Source organism: Giraffa tippelskirchi, chromosome 2 (genome assembly GCF_054371585.1).
Source record: "Giraffa tippelskirchi isolate mGirTip1 chromosome 2, T2T-mGirTip1v1.2.pri, whole genome shotgun sequence".
Classification (NCBI taxonomy): Eukaryota; Metazoa; Chordata; class Mammalia; order Artiodactyla; family Giraffidae; genus Giraffa; species Giraffa tippelskirchi.
Window position 1 is genome coordinate 110,784,353 of NC_137276.1, and position 15,461 is coordinate 110,799,813.

General features: G+C 51.7%; 1 protein-coding gene across 22 annotated transcripts in view; it reads left to right on the top strand.

Annotated features, from left to right (window-relative positions):
• The window catches only part of PCNT (pericentrin), a 106,451-nt gene that overhangs the window by 83,894 nt on the left and 7,096 nt on the right, over positions 1-15,461 (top strand). For 13 of the 22 annotated variants that reach the window (XM_081570242.1, XM_081570243.1, XM_081570245.1 and 10 more), the window contains 9 exons: positions 804-977; positions 1,572-1,767; positions 2,532-2,754; positions 3,043-3,193; positions 3,636-4,229; positions 7,511-7,716; positions 8,452-8,554; positions 9,160-9,339; positions 15,185-15,283. In XM_081570242.1, coding sequence (XP_081426368.1) covers positions 804-977; positions 1,572-1,767; positions 2,532-2,754; positions 3,043-3,193; positions 3,636-4,229; positions 7,511-7,716; positions 8,452-8,554; positions 9,160-9,339; positions 15,185-15,283 — 1,926 coding nt within the window. The remainder of the gene's footprint in view (positions 1-803; positions 978-1,571; positions 1,768-2,531; positions 2,755-3,042; positions 3,194-3,635; positions 4,230-7,510; positions 7,717-8,451; positions 8,555-9,159; positions 9,340-15,184; positions 15,284-15,461) is intronic. The other 9 variants (XM_081570253.1, XM_081570255.1, XM_081570259.1 and 6 more) reach the window with 2 other exon arrangements.

Here is a 15,461-nt window from a genome sequence, read left to right on the forward strand (position 1 = left end):
CCTCCCCTAGTCCTGGGGATCAGGTACACACACACACACACATACACACACTCAGGGCCTGGCCTCCCCTATTCCTAGGGCTCATGCGCGCGCGCGCGCACACACACGCGCGCACACACACGCGCGCACACACACACGCGCGCACACACACACGCACACACACACACGCACACACATGCACACACACGCACACACACACACACACACACGGCCTGGCCCCCCCCTTACCCCAAGGTTTGTGTACACACACACACACGGCCTGGCCTCCCCTCGCCCAAAGTTAGTGTACACACACTCACACACACACACACACTCTCGGGGTCCGGCCTCCCCTAGCCCTGGGGCTCGTTACACACACACTCTCACACACACACACACACTCTCGGGGTCTGGCCTCCCCTAGCCCTGGGCTCATGGACACACACACATATGCACCCCCATACACACTGACACTTGGAGTGGCCTCCCCTAGCCCCTGGGCTCGTTACACACACACACACACACTCTCTCTCTCTCTCTCTCTCTCTCTCTCTCTCTCTCTCTCTCTCTCTCTCTCTCTCTCTTTCGGGGTCCAGCCTTCCCTAGCCCTGTGGCTCTGGTATAGCGGTGGGAAGAGGTTTGCTTGCTGGCGTGCATTCCATCTTTGCTGGGGTTGAGGGGTTCTCTGCTCCCAGAGGTAGCACTTGCTGCTCCTATCCAGGGTGCTTGAGGTCATGCGTGTGTCCCTGTTAGTCAGGTGAGTCCCGTTTGAATCTGCAGGATGCATCTGTAGGAACATGGATTTTTTTACTTCAATATTTTAGGAATCTTCCAACATGGGCCTGGACTGGCGGGGAGACTTCCTGCAGGCTGTACAGGAGGCCTTTGAGAAGGAGCGGGAGATGCTGAGAGTGGAGCTGTGGCCCTGGCTCTGTGGCCTGGGCCCTGGGGGCTGCGGCTCCCTGCTCGAGAGGATGGAGAAGGTGGTTCATGAACAGGTAAGCTTGTGCCCCCATGTCCCCCGCCGCCAGTGCTGACACAGAGGGTGATAGAGCATGCTTCAGATGTACATTTCTGTTCCTGTATCTCAGCTGACCATAGAGGCAGTGACTGCCCCTTTTTAATGCATGAATCCCGTGAGGTGGGAAACTACGCATTTATCTTCCTTCATTATTTCTCTCTGCTCTGAAAACAACTGTTCTTTCCTTGAAATTAAATCAGCAGTTCTAGGCAGCCCAGCCACAGGTTGTGAGCACTGAGCCCAAGGTCAGAGAGTCAGTACCGCAAGGCCCTGGGAGTTCTGTCCTCGCCAGCCTCCCCATCTCCCTCCCCCCCGCCCTGGCAGAGAGGGCAGGGTGCACAGCAGGTGTTGACCTGGCCCAAGAAGTGAGACCAAGATGCTGGGGGAGAGCCTCATGCTATCTGAGGGTCTGAGTGCCACTGTGCCCACATTCACACCACATCGTCATCACACACATCCTGTGGCAGCGATCCTTGGAGCAGGGGCTGCTCCGGCCCAGCCCCCAGCCCTTGGGAGTCCCTCTCCTGCCGTGTGTGACGTCTCCCTACCCTGCCTCTTCCCCCTGTCTCAGGGGGACCAGCAGGAGAGGTCGTTGGAGCACCTCTGCCTGTCAGACAGGAGCAGCCTGCTGTCGGAGATCCAGGCTCTGCGTGCCCAGCTGCGGATGACGCACCTGCAAAACCAGGAGAAACTGCAGCAGCTGTGCGCGGCACTTACCAGCGTGGAGGCCCGTGGGAGCCGTCAGGAGCACCGGCTGCGCAGGCAGGGTGGGTGCGGCCCCGACACTCACCTGTTGGCTGGTGTGGGCGGGACAGCCAGCCCCTCATCTCCCCAGGCCACCAAGTGCATGGTCTGTGAGGCTCTCCAGAGCTTGCCCGTGCACCTCTGGGCTGAGTTTGCAAGTGTTTTGCATCTCTGTTCCTGAGCGTCCTGGTCTGTAGTTTTTTCTTCTGGTTTCAGTGTCAGGGCGACACCAGCCTCCTCCTCAGTGTTTGGAGAGTTCTCCAGCGAAGCCATCCAGGCTATATTCTCTGGTGGGAGGAGTGGCAGGTGGGGTGGCATTTCGGGGTGACCATGGGATGGTCACACCAAGCTTCATGCCCTAGGCAGGGTTGGCTCCATGCAGGTCCATATTGGCTGAACTCCAGCCTCTGTCCCTGGGAGACCAAGGCCTGAACAGCACAGGGGTCAACAGGACATGTGCCCTGTCCCCCCCACCCCATCGCATTACATGACTTGCATGGCTGGGTGGTCCCACTTGCTCTCCCCCAGTGTCTCTGGACACTCAACCGGCCATGAGGTAAGGCTGGTGGTGGTGTGAGCAGAAGGCATGTGTCCTGAGTATCCTGGTGTAGTTGTTGGCAACAGCTTCAGGGTCACAGAAACTTCCTGTCTCCCCCTACCCCCCCCCCCCACAAAGTGAACATATCCCATCCCCTTACTGGTTTGTTACTAATAATATGCTAAGTCATTTGTGCATTCACTTTGGACTCGTGGAAAATGCTATTTTAATTTGTTTAATCTTTCTTAGTTGAATTATTGGCATATAAGGTTGAGCAGGAAAAATATATAGCAAGTGACCTGCAGAAAACCCTGAACGAAGAGCAGGAGAAAGCAAAGAATGTCCAAAAGCTGCTGGTGGTGGAGCAGACAGCTGTCAGAGACCTGAAGTCCGAGCTCTGCGAGTGTAGACAGGACAATGAGCGGCTGCTCAAGTCCCTCAATGACGTGCAGAAGGAGGTCCTCCAGCTGAGGTGCGGCCCTCCTGCACGGCTCCCCCTTTTAGCGTCCTGTCTTCAGGCTTCTGGGCAAAACTCGGTGGACATTGCACGGTTCCCACCACCTTCTTCCCAGCCTTGAAGTGAAAGGGGATGTCTGGAGCCAGGTTTCCCCCAGTGTCCTGATAGGTGTGGGGGAGTGCCATTCTGCTCCCATGGGTTGGTGGTGGGTGGGGACTGAATGCACAGCAGGGCCCACCCGCCAGGTCCTGGGAGCCCCTGGCACTGGCCCACGTCCCTTTGAGAGCCCATGTCTCCACTCAGGTCCATGCTGGATAGTAAGGAGAGTGACCTGCAGGCAGCGCTGCAGCAGCTGGAGGGTGAGAGAATGAAGGAGCAGGCCCTGCAGAGCCAGCTGGAGGAGGAGCGGCTGCAGCACATGCAGAGAGAGGGCCAGAGTGCCAAGACCCTGGAGGTGACGGGGATCAGGCCCTGGGGCCCGGGCTGGGGCTGTGAGGGCAATCCCTGTGGGCACAGACGCGGGTGGCCTCCACCACCTCCACACAGTCACTTCTGCGAGGCCAGCGCAGCTTCAGAGCCTTGTGGGCGTCCCACTCGTGTACCAGGAGGCAGAGAGCCAGCGCCCTGTGGCAGCCATGTGGCTGCGTGTCAGGGGTGTCCCCCAGGCCTGGAAGAGCTGAGCATCATGTGGGGTCCAGGGCTGTAGGTTTGAGGGGGAGGCACATTGGGTGGTGGCCCTTTGCTTGGAAAAGTGCCTCATCCAGAGTCACAAGGCGAGCGGTTGCTGCTCGCGCCCCTTCACCCAAAGGAGAGCATCAGAAGCTCTGGCTGCGAAAAGTGGCTAGATGCTGTTGGTCTTGGTTTGAACTTTCTCACCTCACTGTTCCCTGATGCAGGAGTTAAGGGCGTCTTTGGAGCAGCAATGCGCCCAGAGCAACCAGCTGTGCGTGGTGCTGAAGCACGAGCAGACAGCGAAGGACAACCTGCGACAGGAGCTGCAGATCGAGGCATCGCGCTGCGAGGCACTGCTGGCGCAGGACCGCGGCCACATGTCCGAGCTGCAGCGGAGCCTGGAGGCTGAGCGGGACCGAGTGCGCGAGCTGTCGGAGGCCCTGCAGCACGAGCGCGTCCTGACAGAACGGCTGAGCCGGCGGCCTCAGGAGAAGTCTGCGCACCTGGCACTGCTGCAGAAGCTGCGGGCCCAGGAGGAGCATGTGCACGAGCTGGAGGTGGCGATGGAGGCTGCACAGCAGCGCGCCCTGGAGGCCGAGGCGCGTGTGCACCGCGAGGAGGTGGAGCGGGAGCAGGAGGTAAGTGTGGAGCCGAAGACGCCTTCGGAGACCCTGCCTGGACCGCGGGCGAGGCCAGCGCTGGGCCAGGGACAGGTAGAGCGGGACACATGCGAGGACGTGAGGACAGGAATGGAGCTGAGGCCCAGCCGAGCAGACGCACAGCCATGGAGCAGGTGGCAGAGAGACAAGGAGACGCTGGTGAGCGCACCGCAGCCAACCGCTTGTCCTGGTCCCAGGCTGCCCCTTGGCCTGGTCACTGCAGCATGGGAGCAAGTGGAGGTCAGGAGCTTGCAGCCTCCTACCTTGTTCTTTCCTGAGGTCGTTTTGGATCCTCAGGCCCTAGCAGTTCCGGTGTCTCCATGGATGGCTCTTTGGCTTCTGTGTTAAGACCCTTGGGATCTTGGTGGGAATTGCATTGAATCTGCAAAGTGCTTTGGGGGTGTTGTCTCCTCAACAGTGTTAGGTCTTCCCATTGGAGAAATCTGAGGGTCTCTCCATTTATTTGCTCAGGTGCTTTATTTAGGTTTTATCACTTCAGGTGGTAAACCTTGCATTTCTTTTATTTATTCCTAAATGTTGTATTTTGATGCTGTTGTAAGTGGTATTATTTTTTTACTTCTGTTTTCAGATTGCTTGTTGCGACTGTGTAGCAATGCAGGTGATTTCCATACTTTGATCTGGTGTCCTGCCACCTTGCTGAACTGGCCTATTAGTCCCAATATTTTTAATAGGTTCTTTGGGATTTTCAACATTGAAGACCATGCTTTTTGCAGAGAGGCATAGTTTTTCTTGTTCTTTTCCCACCTGGAAGCCTTTATCTCTACTCTTTGCCTGACTGCCCTGGCACCTACAGGGGTGCTGAAGCAGGCATGAGGGCAGGGGTCCAGCCCCATTGCCAATCTTGGGGGAGCAGTCCATCTTTTACCACTGACTGTGATGGTAGTTGTTGATTTTTGTCACTGCCCCTTATCAGAGGAACGTCCCTTCCATTTCTAGTTTATTCAGTCTTTTCTAGTTTATTTTAATATTGAGAGTATTGGATGTGCTCTTTCACTGTCCTTTGAGATTTATGGCTTTTGTGCTTCCGTTGTGCTTCTGAATTGATTGATTTTCATATTTTCAGCCATCCTGGCACTCTTGGGCTGCATTCCTCTTGAATTTGATGTATGTGCAGTGCTTACTTGCTCAGTCGTGTCTGACTCTTTGCGACCTTATGGACTCCAGGCAAGAATACCAGAGTGGGTTGCCATGCCCTCCTCCAGGGGATCTTCCCAGCCCATGGGTCAAACCTAGGTCTCCCACATTACAGGTGGATTCTTTGCCCTGGTGGCTTAGACAGTAAAGAATTTGGCGTATAGTTCTTTTAAAATTAGTGCTGAATTCAGTTTGCTACTATTTTGTTAAGGATTTTGCATTTATATTTATGAGAAATATTGTTCTGTAGTTTTCTTGTGTTTTTGGTTCTGATATCAGGAAGGTCTTGGCTGTGCAGAGTGGATTTGGAAGTGTTCCCTCCTTTATCTTTTGGATGGATCTTAATTTTAGATATATTATATGTCAACCAAAAGTATTTGTTTCTGAGGATATTATAGTCTGTGTTTTCTCATGAATTCACTTTAATTTTGCTCTTTTTAAAATTATTTTTTAAAATATTTTAAAAATTTGAAAAAAATTACCTTTATTATTTCTATCTTTGTGTTTTGTCAAATTCTAAAAAGGTTTTAAAACACACAAGGAAAACCAATGGCCTGGTCTTTTTAATGGTTGTGAAGTGAAGTCGCTCAGTCGTGTCCGACTCTTTGCGACCCCATAGACTGTATGTAAGCTACCACGCTCCTCCGTCCATGGGATTTTCCAGGCAAGAGTACTGGAGTGGGTTGCCATTTCCTTCTCCAGAGGATCTTCCCAACCCAGGGATTGAACCCAGGTCTCCCACATTGTAGGCAGATGCTTTACCATCTGAGCCACCAGGGAATATATTTTAATGGTTAGCCTGCCATAAAATGGTCAAAAAATAAATACTAGTGAGATATTCACACACTATTGAGTTCACCTATTTAAATTGCACAGTTCAGCAATTTTTAGTATATTCAGTCGATTTTAGAACATGTTCATCCCCCAGGATGAACCTGTGAGCAGGCACCCCAGCCCCGGCACCTGCTGACTTACTTTCCACCCCTTTTGGACGGTTCATATCAGTGAATCACATGGTGTGTAGCCTTCTGTGTCTGGCCCCGTCGTGGTGTTTTCCAGGTTCACGTGTTGTGTGTGAGTAACGCATAGTGTTTCTAGGGGGTTAGACAGCGTTAAACTTAGTCATGCTTCATCACTAGAGGTCTTGGCAGTGGAGGGGTCGTCTGGGGCTGTGGCAGAGGGCAGAGCCTGGCCAGGGGATTTCCCGACGGAGGAGCTAAAGTCACGGCCCTGGGTTGGGCTTTGGTTATTCGGGGCCCCCAGAGCGAGTTCCCGGTTTTGTGCATGTGGGGGCTGTCTCCCCAGAAAGAGGGATTTGTCATCTTCACCTGGTTCCAAGGAGCTTCCCAAACCTTATCCAGAGACTCCTGCTAAATCTCTAAATTTTTTTTTAACATATGGTAACGTAGTTACTGAAAAAATAAATACAAAGTATTTTCCAACTTAAATTATTAACTGTCCTTCACAGTGTACCTTGATATGTATTTTTTTTATTAACTGTGTTGTCGTTTTGGTGTTATTTTTACTGCAGGCAGTTAACTTGATCCAGATTGTGGGGTTTTTTTCTGGCCATAATGGCCCAGGCTTCTGATAGTTACTTCAGGGCCAATTTCTTTTTTTTTTTTTGAAACAAATCAGCAGGTCCCTTGGTTTTGTTACTTTTTCCTCATTTGGAAAATCAATAAAGACTGCTGTTTCCTGAGGAGGTGATGCTGGGAAGCATTAGGAGGTGCTGGGTGGAGAGTAGGCCCAGCCTATGTGCTGGCCTGAGTGGGGGTGGGCCAGGCCTGCACCTTCTCTGTCCAGTCATGTCCAATTCTGTCCAGTCCTGCCCGGTCCTGCCTGGCGGTCTTCGGTTCCCTGGAGCCCCCTCCCTATGCCACCTCCCTCGGGCACTGGTCCTGGGCACCAGGCAGGAAGTGGCCTGGTTCCTCTGCAGCAGGGGGCAGGTCACAAGGGGATGGCCGAGGGCCTCATGACCCAGCCTGGCCTCTTGTTGCTGGGGCGCCTGCAGAGGCAGAGGGGTGCTCGGGCTGTGGTTCCCCCCACCCCCACCCCCATGTGCATCCCATCCTGGGCCCTGTCCGGGGGTCCTCGAGCCTGCCGTGCTGCTTGTCTGGGGCAGGGCCATCCTCCCCTGACTCCTCCCCTGACTCAGTGTGGAGCCCAGAGTCTCTGCCTAGAGCATGTCCTGGTGGGTCCGGGCCAGGAGGGCAGCCTCTGCGCTGCACCCTGGGCCTCGTCTCTGCCCTGGGCCGTGTGTGAGGTTGCTTTCTTGCCCACAGCGGGAGCTGGAGCTGCAGCACCAGCGGGACGAGCACAAGATCCAGCAGCTGCAGCGGACCGTGCAGGAGCTGCAGGCGCGGGTGGCGCTGCCAAGCGCGGAGCCAGAGCGCCTCCGCGAGCAGCAGCGGGGCCTAGAGAAGGTGCGGCAGCAGCTGCTCTGTGCCGTGGGGCTTCTCACCAGCTTCATCAACCAGACGGTAGACAGGTAAATGGCTCAGGGCCCACCTGCTGCTGCCTAGCACCTGCGGTGCCAAGAAAATCCTGTATTTGGGGCGTGCCTGACATAGACTCTTTCTCATCCCATGTGTGTGGATAAATTCGTCCACAGTGTTCTCTTGAAAGATGACTACAGGATATAGGTTTTGCCTTCTAACAGGACAGAAAATTTGGTCTCTCCACGCCCCTTTATAAGTGCTCCCCACCCAGAGGGTCCGGCCCAACCCCAGCACTCTGGGGTGGGGTGGTGCCCTGTATCTGTGTAGGGTTTGCCTTGCCTGAGGCCCTGGGGCTGCTGCATGTGAGACTGGATGCCTCTCCTTGTTGAGGACCCGAGACCCTGCTGTTTGGTGGGAAAGAACATTTATTTGCCCTTTTCTGAGCACACAAAAGCTTAGCCACTACAGCCCCTCTCCTGTAATTGAGTTTAGTTATTGGAGCGGTGAAGTCTCGCTTAGAATAGCTGACCATCTCTGAGTAGCCGACTCAGAGTCCCAGCAGAGAGCAGCAGAGGGAGATGGACACGCTGAGGGAGCCTCAGAGGTCAGTAGTCAGTGGCTGGAGGTTTCTGGCTTCACAGACCGCCCACCGCCAGGCTCCACTGTATCCTGGCTGCCACAGTCACTGCAGAGCACCCTGGGTGCTGGGCAGAGTACCTGCCTGGCTTTGGGTGTCTGCCACTGGGAGCCATGTGCACCTGCTGAGTGTCTGTGTCCCTCTCTAGGACGATCAGTGATTGGACATCGTCAAACGAGAAGGCAGTGGCGTCTTTACTGCACACGCTGGAGACACTGAAGTCTGAATTGGGCACATCCAGCTCCTGCCGGGTGAGACCAGCTTTCTTGTTCACTGTGGCCAGTCCTGCCTACCCCCCAGCAGCCTGTTCTATGGTTGGCTGAGGGCACTGTCCATGGTGCCCACGGCGGCGCTGGTCTGTCCTGCTCTGGCTGACGGCCTGGCCCATCTGCTGACCCTGCACTTGTGCTGAGACCCTGGGCTGAAATCAAGCTGCCCATCAGCTGTGTAGGGGGCCTTCAGAAGTCCTGCCTGCTGCTATGAATTCCTGACAGAGTTCTGTGACAGGAAGGACAGTGCAGGCAGCAGGAGGGCTGACCCGCCATGCCCACCAGCCTGGAAAGAATGAGCCTGTCCTGAGGGGCCCTTGGGGATGAGCATGCTCTTCCCACTGCCCTTCATGTACTACCCCTGACAAAGGTGCTGTCAGAGCCGGTTGTGTTTCCTAACACACTTCCCCGGCCGATGCCCAAAGGAATGTGACTTGATGCCCTCTGCCCAGCCCCTCAGGCTTGCCACCAAACGCAAATATGTTTAAAGTTAAAATCCTTGGAAATAGCCAGCAATGCAAGCCACGAGTAGTGCGCATGCCTTTTAACTAAACACTCTCAGACACTGATCTTGTTTTCTCCTCAAGAAGAAAACAGCGGCGGAGCTGCAAGTCCAGCTGGTGGACGTCCTGCTGAAGGACAACGAGTCCCTGAACAGAGCGCTCAGCACAGTGACTCGGGAGAAGGCGGAGCTGTGCAAGACCTTATCACGGCTAGAGAGGATACACCGGGCCCCGAGGGCCTTGCAGGAGGGCTGCACTCGAAAGGTATGCTCCAGGGGCCCCGGAGGCCTTGGGCCGCACCCGGCATGCTGGCTCTGTTCACAGACAGTGATGCGTGCACACCCGTGTGACCCTCCTCAGGAGATGGCGTCTGGCACCTGCTCATGAAAAGAAATTTTGACTGAGAATTGAGTAATCTGATGAATTTTATTAGAGTTTTATTTGACTTTCATCTAGTGAAAATAATAGATAATTTTCCTGGTTGTGTCATTTGATAGACGCTTTCTCAGGAGTGCCTTTTTTTTTTTTTTTAATTTAGGTTTCCTGTTTGGAATTTGCTTTTATTACTTTTTTTTAAAAACAATGGAAATGTTTCCAAATTATTTTAAAATTTACATTCAGTTAACTCTGCCTCTTGGTAGTGTGATAGACATCTCTAAGTGAGATCACGGGGCTGTCGCCTTTGAGGGGCCGTTCGCTTCTTCTGCAAAGCACTGGAAGTTCATCAGGTAGAGTGTCCACAGCTCAGTCCCAGCCGTTATTGAGCGGGTCTGCCTGGCACGAACGTGCCTCAGCTTATGAGTGTGGACACAGGTTCCTTTCTCTGTGTAAATACCCAGCTGGGGCATTGCTGTGTCCAGTGGTCACTGTGTGTTCAGTGTCCAGAGCTTTCCAGAACAGCTGCATTTCAGTGAGTGTTCCAGCTTCTCTGAATCTTTGCTTTTAGTGTTTTACCTGTCATCTCAGCAGAATGCTGACAGATGTGACGTGGTGTCTGAGGATCTTCTTTGGAGAAGTGTCCGTTAAAGTCTTTTGCCTCTTCTTCAGTTGGATCATTTGTTTCCTTATTGTTGAGTTTTGAGAGTTCTTTATATGGTCTGGATATAGCTCCTTTGTCAGAAATATAATTTGCAAATATTTTCTGCCCATCTGAGTTTGTTCTCCTGTGTCGTGTCCTTTGCAGAACAAAAGCCTTTAATTTTGATCCAATTGTGTATCAGTTTGTTCTTCTATGAGTCCTGCGAAGAGTTGTAGAGTTGTTCTATAGGTCCATGATCTGTATGCAGTTCATTTTGTTTTGGTTTGGGGATAGGTAGAGGCCTGTTTTATACCTGTTGATATCCGAGACTCCCACACACTTTGTTGGCAAGATTCTCCTTTCTCCCTGAGGTGTCCTTGTACCCGTGTCCAAAGTCATTCAACAGTATTTGTGTCTTTATGTCTGGATTCTTTGTTCTTGTCCCACTGGTCTATATGCCTGTTCTTCATCAGCTGTCTGATTAATGTAGATTTATATTATGTAGAAAAGGCAGAGGAACCAAAGATCAAATTGCCAACATCATTGAATCATAGAAAAAGCAAGAGAATTCCATAAAAACACCTTGTCTTTATTGACTACACCAAAGCCTTTGACTGTGGAGATCACAACAAACTGTGGAAAATTCTTAAAAAGATGGAAATACCAGTCCACCTTACCTGCCTCCTGAGAAATCTGTATGCTGGTCAAGAAGCAACAGTTGGAACTGGATATGGAACAACAGACTGGTTCCAAATTGGGAAAGGAGTACATCAAGGCTGTATGTTGTCACCCTGCTTATTTACAGGCAGAGTACATCATGCAAGATACTGGGCTGGATGAAGCACAAGCTGGAATCAAGATTGCAGGGAGAAATATCAATAACGTCAGATATGCAGATATAACACCACCCTTATGGCAGAAAGTGAATAGGAACTAAAGAGCCTCTTGATGAAAGTGAAAGAGGAGAGTGAAAAACCTGGCTTAAAACTCAACATTCAGAAAACGAAGTTCATGGCATCTGGTCCCATCACTTCATGGCAAAAAGATGGGGAAACAATGGAAACAGTGAGAGACTTTATTTTTGGGGGCTCCAAAGTCACTGCAGATGACTGCAGCCATGAAATTAAAAGATGCTTGTTCTTTGGAAGAAAAACTATGACCAACCAGACAGTATATTAAAAAGCAGACATTACTTTGCCAACAAAGGTCCATCTAGTCAAAGCTGTGGTTTTTCCTGTAGTCATGCATGGATGTGAGAGTTGGACCATAAAGGAAGCTGAGTGCCGAAGAATTGATGCTTTTGAACTGTGGTGTTGGATAAGACGCTTGAGAGTCCCTTGGACTGCAAGGAGATCCAACCAGTCCATCCTAAAGGAAATCAGTCCTGAATATTTATTAGAAGGACTGATGCTGAAGCTGAAACTCCAATACTTTGGCCACCTGATGTGAATAACTGACTCATTGGAAAAGACCCTGATGCTGGGAAAGGTTGAAAGCAGGAGGACAAGGGGACGACAAAGGATGAGATGGTTGGATGGCATCACCGACTCGATGGGCATGAGTTTTAGCAAGCTCCGGGAGTTGGTGATGGACAGGGAAGCCTGGCGTGCTTCAGTCCATGAGGTCGCAAAGAGTTGGACATGACTCAGCGACTGAACTGAACTGACTGATATTATGGTCAGGTAGTGGAATGCTCCATTTTTTCCCTCTTTTTCAAATGATTTGGTTAGGCTAGTTCCTCTGTTCTTCAATATAAATTTTAGAATCTTGCTGGTTGTTTCGACTGGGATTGCATTCTGTATATCAATGTGGGAAGAATTAGAAAGGTAAAATGGTACAGCCACTTTGGAAAACAGCCGAGCAGTTCCTCAAAACAGATGAGGCTGCTGTCTTCATCCCGCGGTCCTGCCTCTAGGGCTTCACTCAGGAGAAATAAAAATACAAATAAGTCCACATGGAAACTTGTGCACAAGCTTTCTTATTGCCATTATTCATCCTTCCAAATGTGGGAATAACCCGAAAGTTCATTAATTGGTAAATGTGTAAGTAAAATGTGGTATATTAGTAAATGGGGGCTTCCCTGGTAGCTCACTGGTTAAAAAATCCACCTGCAACACAGGAGACCCTGGTTTGATCCCTGGGTTGGAAGATCCCCTGGAGGAGGGCCTGGCAACCCATTTCAGTATTCTTGCCTGGAGAATCCCCGTGGACAGAGGAGCCTAGCGGGCTGCAGTCCATGGGGTCGCAAAGAGTTGGACCGCAACTGAGCGACTAAGGACAACATGCAACACATGTCCATAAATGGAGTATTATTTGGCAACAAATAGGAATAAAGGATTGATGAGTGCTGTGGTGTGGGTAAGCTTTGAAAAAATTATGACAGGTGAAAGAAGCCAGTTCCCAGAGATGACATTGTGTGTAGGCTCCATTGGTACAAAATGCCCAGAACAGACAATCACAGGGGCAAAATCGTAGGTTGTTAGTAGCTGGAGGGAGGCAGTGGGGAGTGAGGCTGAGGGCACACGGCTCTGGGTGATGAAACTGGGAAGTGGTGATGGTTGCACAACCCGAGGAATATACCAGAGCCAGTTCAGTTTCACACTTTGCATGCTAAGTTGCTTCAGTCATGTCTGACTCTTTGTGACCCCATGGACTGTATCCCACCAGGCTCCTCTGTCCATGGGATTCTCCAGGCAAGAATACTGGAGTGGGTTGCTGTGCCCTCGTCCAGGGGATCTTCCCGACGCAGGGATCGAACCTGTGTCTCTTATATCTCCTGCATTGACAACCGGGTTCTTTACCACTAGTGCCAGTTCAGTTTCACCTTTTAAAAGGGTAAATTTTATATTTTGTGAATTGTGAAGCAAATTTTTTATTAAACATTTGGGCAGAATTGACATCTGTAACTGTACTTGAACTGTCTTGAATCTTCCCATCTGTGTACTTTCATGTCCATGTGTTCAGATCTTTTAAAATTCTTTTCCTAAATGTGTTGTAGCTGTCAGCCTGCAGATCCTGTACACATTAGGTTAGATTTTTACATAAAGAACTCATTTTTTAGGGGGCTGTTGTAAATGGTACTTTTCAAGCTTTCTGTTTTCTGGGTATTCGTGGCTGGTGTGCAGAAACGTGATTGATGTTCACAGACCCACCTTGCATTCTGCAATCTTCCAAGCCTTACTTTTTGGCCCCAGGAGCCTATCTGTAGGATCTTCTACCTGGTCAATCTTGTCATATGCGTATGCGGGCTGTTTCCTTCTTTCTACTTGGCATGGCTATGATTTCCTGTCCTTGCCCCCTGCCAGGCTGGAGAGGATACCCAGCCCCATCCCATCCCTGGAGGGATGTCTTCCCCTGGAGGATGATGCCCTGGGGTCAGTTTGAAGAGGCTCCCTCCAGTTCCTGGTTTGCTGGGACGTTTGTCAAGAGTGGATGTCGAACTCTGTCGTGCTTTTTCTTCTTCTATTGGTGTGATAGTTTGGTCTTTCTTGTTAAGTTTCTTAATATGGTGAAGTCCGTTGATTGTTGAGTGTGGACTCTCCTGTTCCAGGAAAAACCTGACTGGGTCACGATGTATTTTTCTCTCTGTTTGCTGCTGCGTCTACTTGCTTACATATTGTTGTGCATTTCTGTGTCTGATTTCAGGAGGGATATTAATCTGGACAGGTTTTTTGTTGTCTCTGGTTTTGGCCTTATTAACGAGCTGGGACATTTTCCCTCCTCTTGTTTTCTGAAAGAGAGTATGTGGAGCTGGTGGTTATTTCTTCTTTAAATGTTGGTTAAATGCACCATCTGTGCCTAGGGTCTTCTCTTTCGGAAGGTTTTAGTGATGTGCGCGCTTATTTCTGGTGCTGCGGGGGAGAGTGTCCTGTCAAGGCCGGGCGGGTCCCTTTGGCGTGGGGTCTGTCTTTCAGTTCTGTCCAGTTCCACTCTGTCAGTTTGAAGCTCTGTGGAAGGCAGAGCCCTCTGTGCTTGTGAAGTGGGGCCCACCCACAAGCAGACCCATGGCTCTGCTCCTTGGCAGGAGGGGTTACAAGGGGAGCGCTGCCGTGGGCACAGTGCCTGGTTCTCTGCCCCTCTGGCTCCTGCTCGGAGTGTGTTTTGAGGCTTCTCGTTCAGGGCACCCTGGGTGGACTAAAGGCGTGGTCTCCTGGGATGCTTTTGTCTCTCCTGTGGAAGTTAGCCAGTCAGGAAATTAAAGGAATGAGTGAGTCAGAGGTGGCTGGGATGAACTGATATGGGCGTCTCCTTTCTGTCAAGGTGGCCTCTGTCCCTGAAGTGTCTCCTTCCAGGGAGGCCAGGCTGGGTTAGAACATTGAGCATGGTTTCTTCCTTCTGCTCAGCAGGGAGGTGGCACAGCTCAGCACTTGCCTCCTCCTGGTACTGCCCTGCGTGGTGGGCCATGGCCAGGCTGCCTTGAAGGCCACCGGGCACATGACCCCAGCAAGGGCTCCCACTTACTCATAGCCTTGGCAACAGGAAGCTCCTGGCCATCTGTTGTGGGTGGCAGCCTTGACCCTCCCTGTACGGTCCTCCTCCTGTTTGTGTCACGTCTGGAGCTGTGGGGTGCTCGGCACAGCAGAGTGTCAGGCCGTGCCACTAATGTGGGACCGTGGCCTGCTCACAATGTCCCCTCTTCACAGCATGGCCCCCCAAGACTGGAACAGAGCCAGCTGTCTACATTTGCCGGGAGTTGACATTTCTAGGACCAGGGAAGATGAGCATGTCTAGTAGGCTTAAAGTGTTGAATTCTCAAATGTTGAGGGTTTTGTTTTTAATAAAGATGTACCTTTTGTGCAATCATACCTCAGTAAATGGTGGGTCATAACCACCTCTGAGTGTTAATGGTCTGTTAATCATCACGTGACAGTTTGGGCAGCACTGAGAAGAGGCTGAAGTGGGACCCAGGTGGCCGGCACCCGCCCCAGCCCCGCCAACCCCCCCTCCCCACCCCCACCGCCCATGTCCGGAGGGCATGTCTGTGGGAATGCTCAGGACTGGGAGCAGTCCCCTCTGTGCTGTCAGACACTTTTCCCGAGATGCTCTGCCGGGAGAACGACTGCACAGACATACAATCTGTGGTCCTTGCAGAGGTCAGACAGGTCTGCCTGGAAGCAGGACAAGATGGTCTCGGCAGGCTCAGCACGACACCCAGACCCAGCCCTGGACGCCGGTGCCTGCAGTGCCAAGGTGAGCACCAGCCCGAGGGCGGTGTTAAGTGTGGGGACGCCACCTCCTGGCTGCTCCTGACTTGTTTATGTTTTTAGGCAAATTTTAAGTTCATGACAAAATTGAAAGGAAATTACGGAGATTTCCCACCCCCAGCCCCCGAACTCCATTCACTTCCCTGAGATGGTGCGTGTGTCGC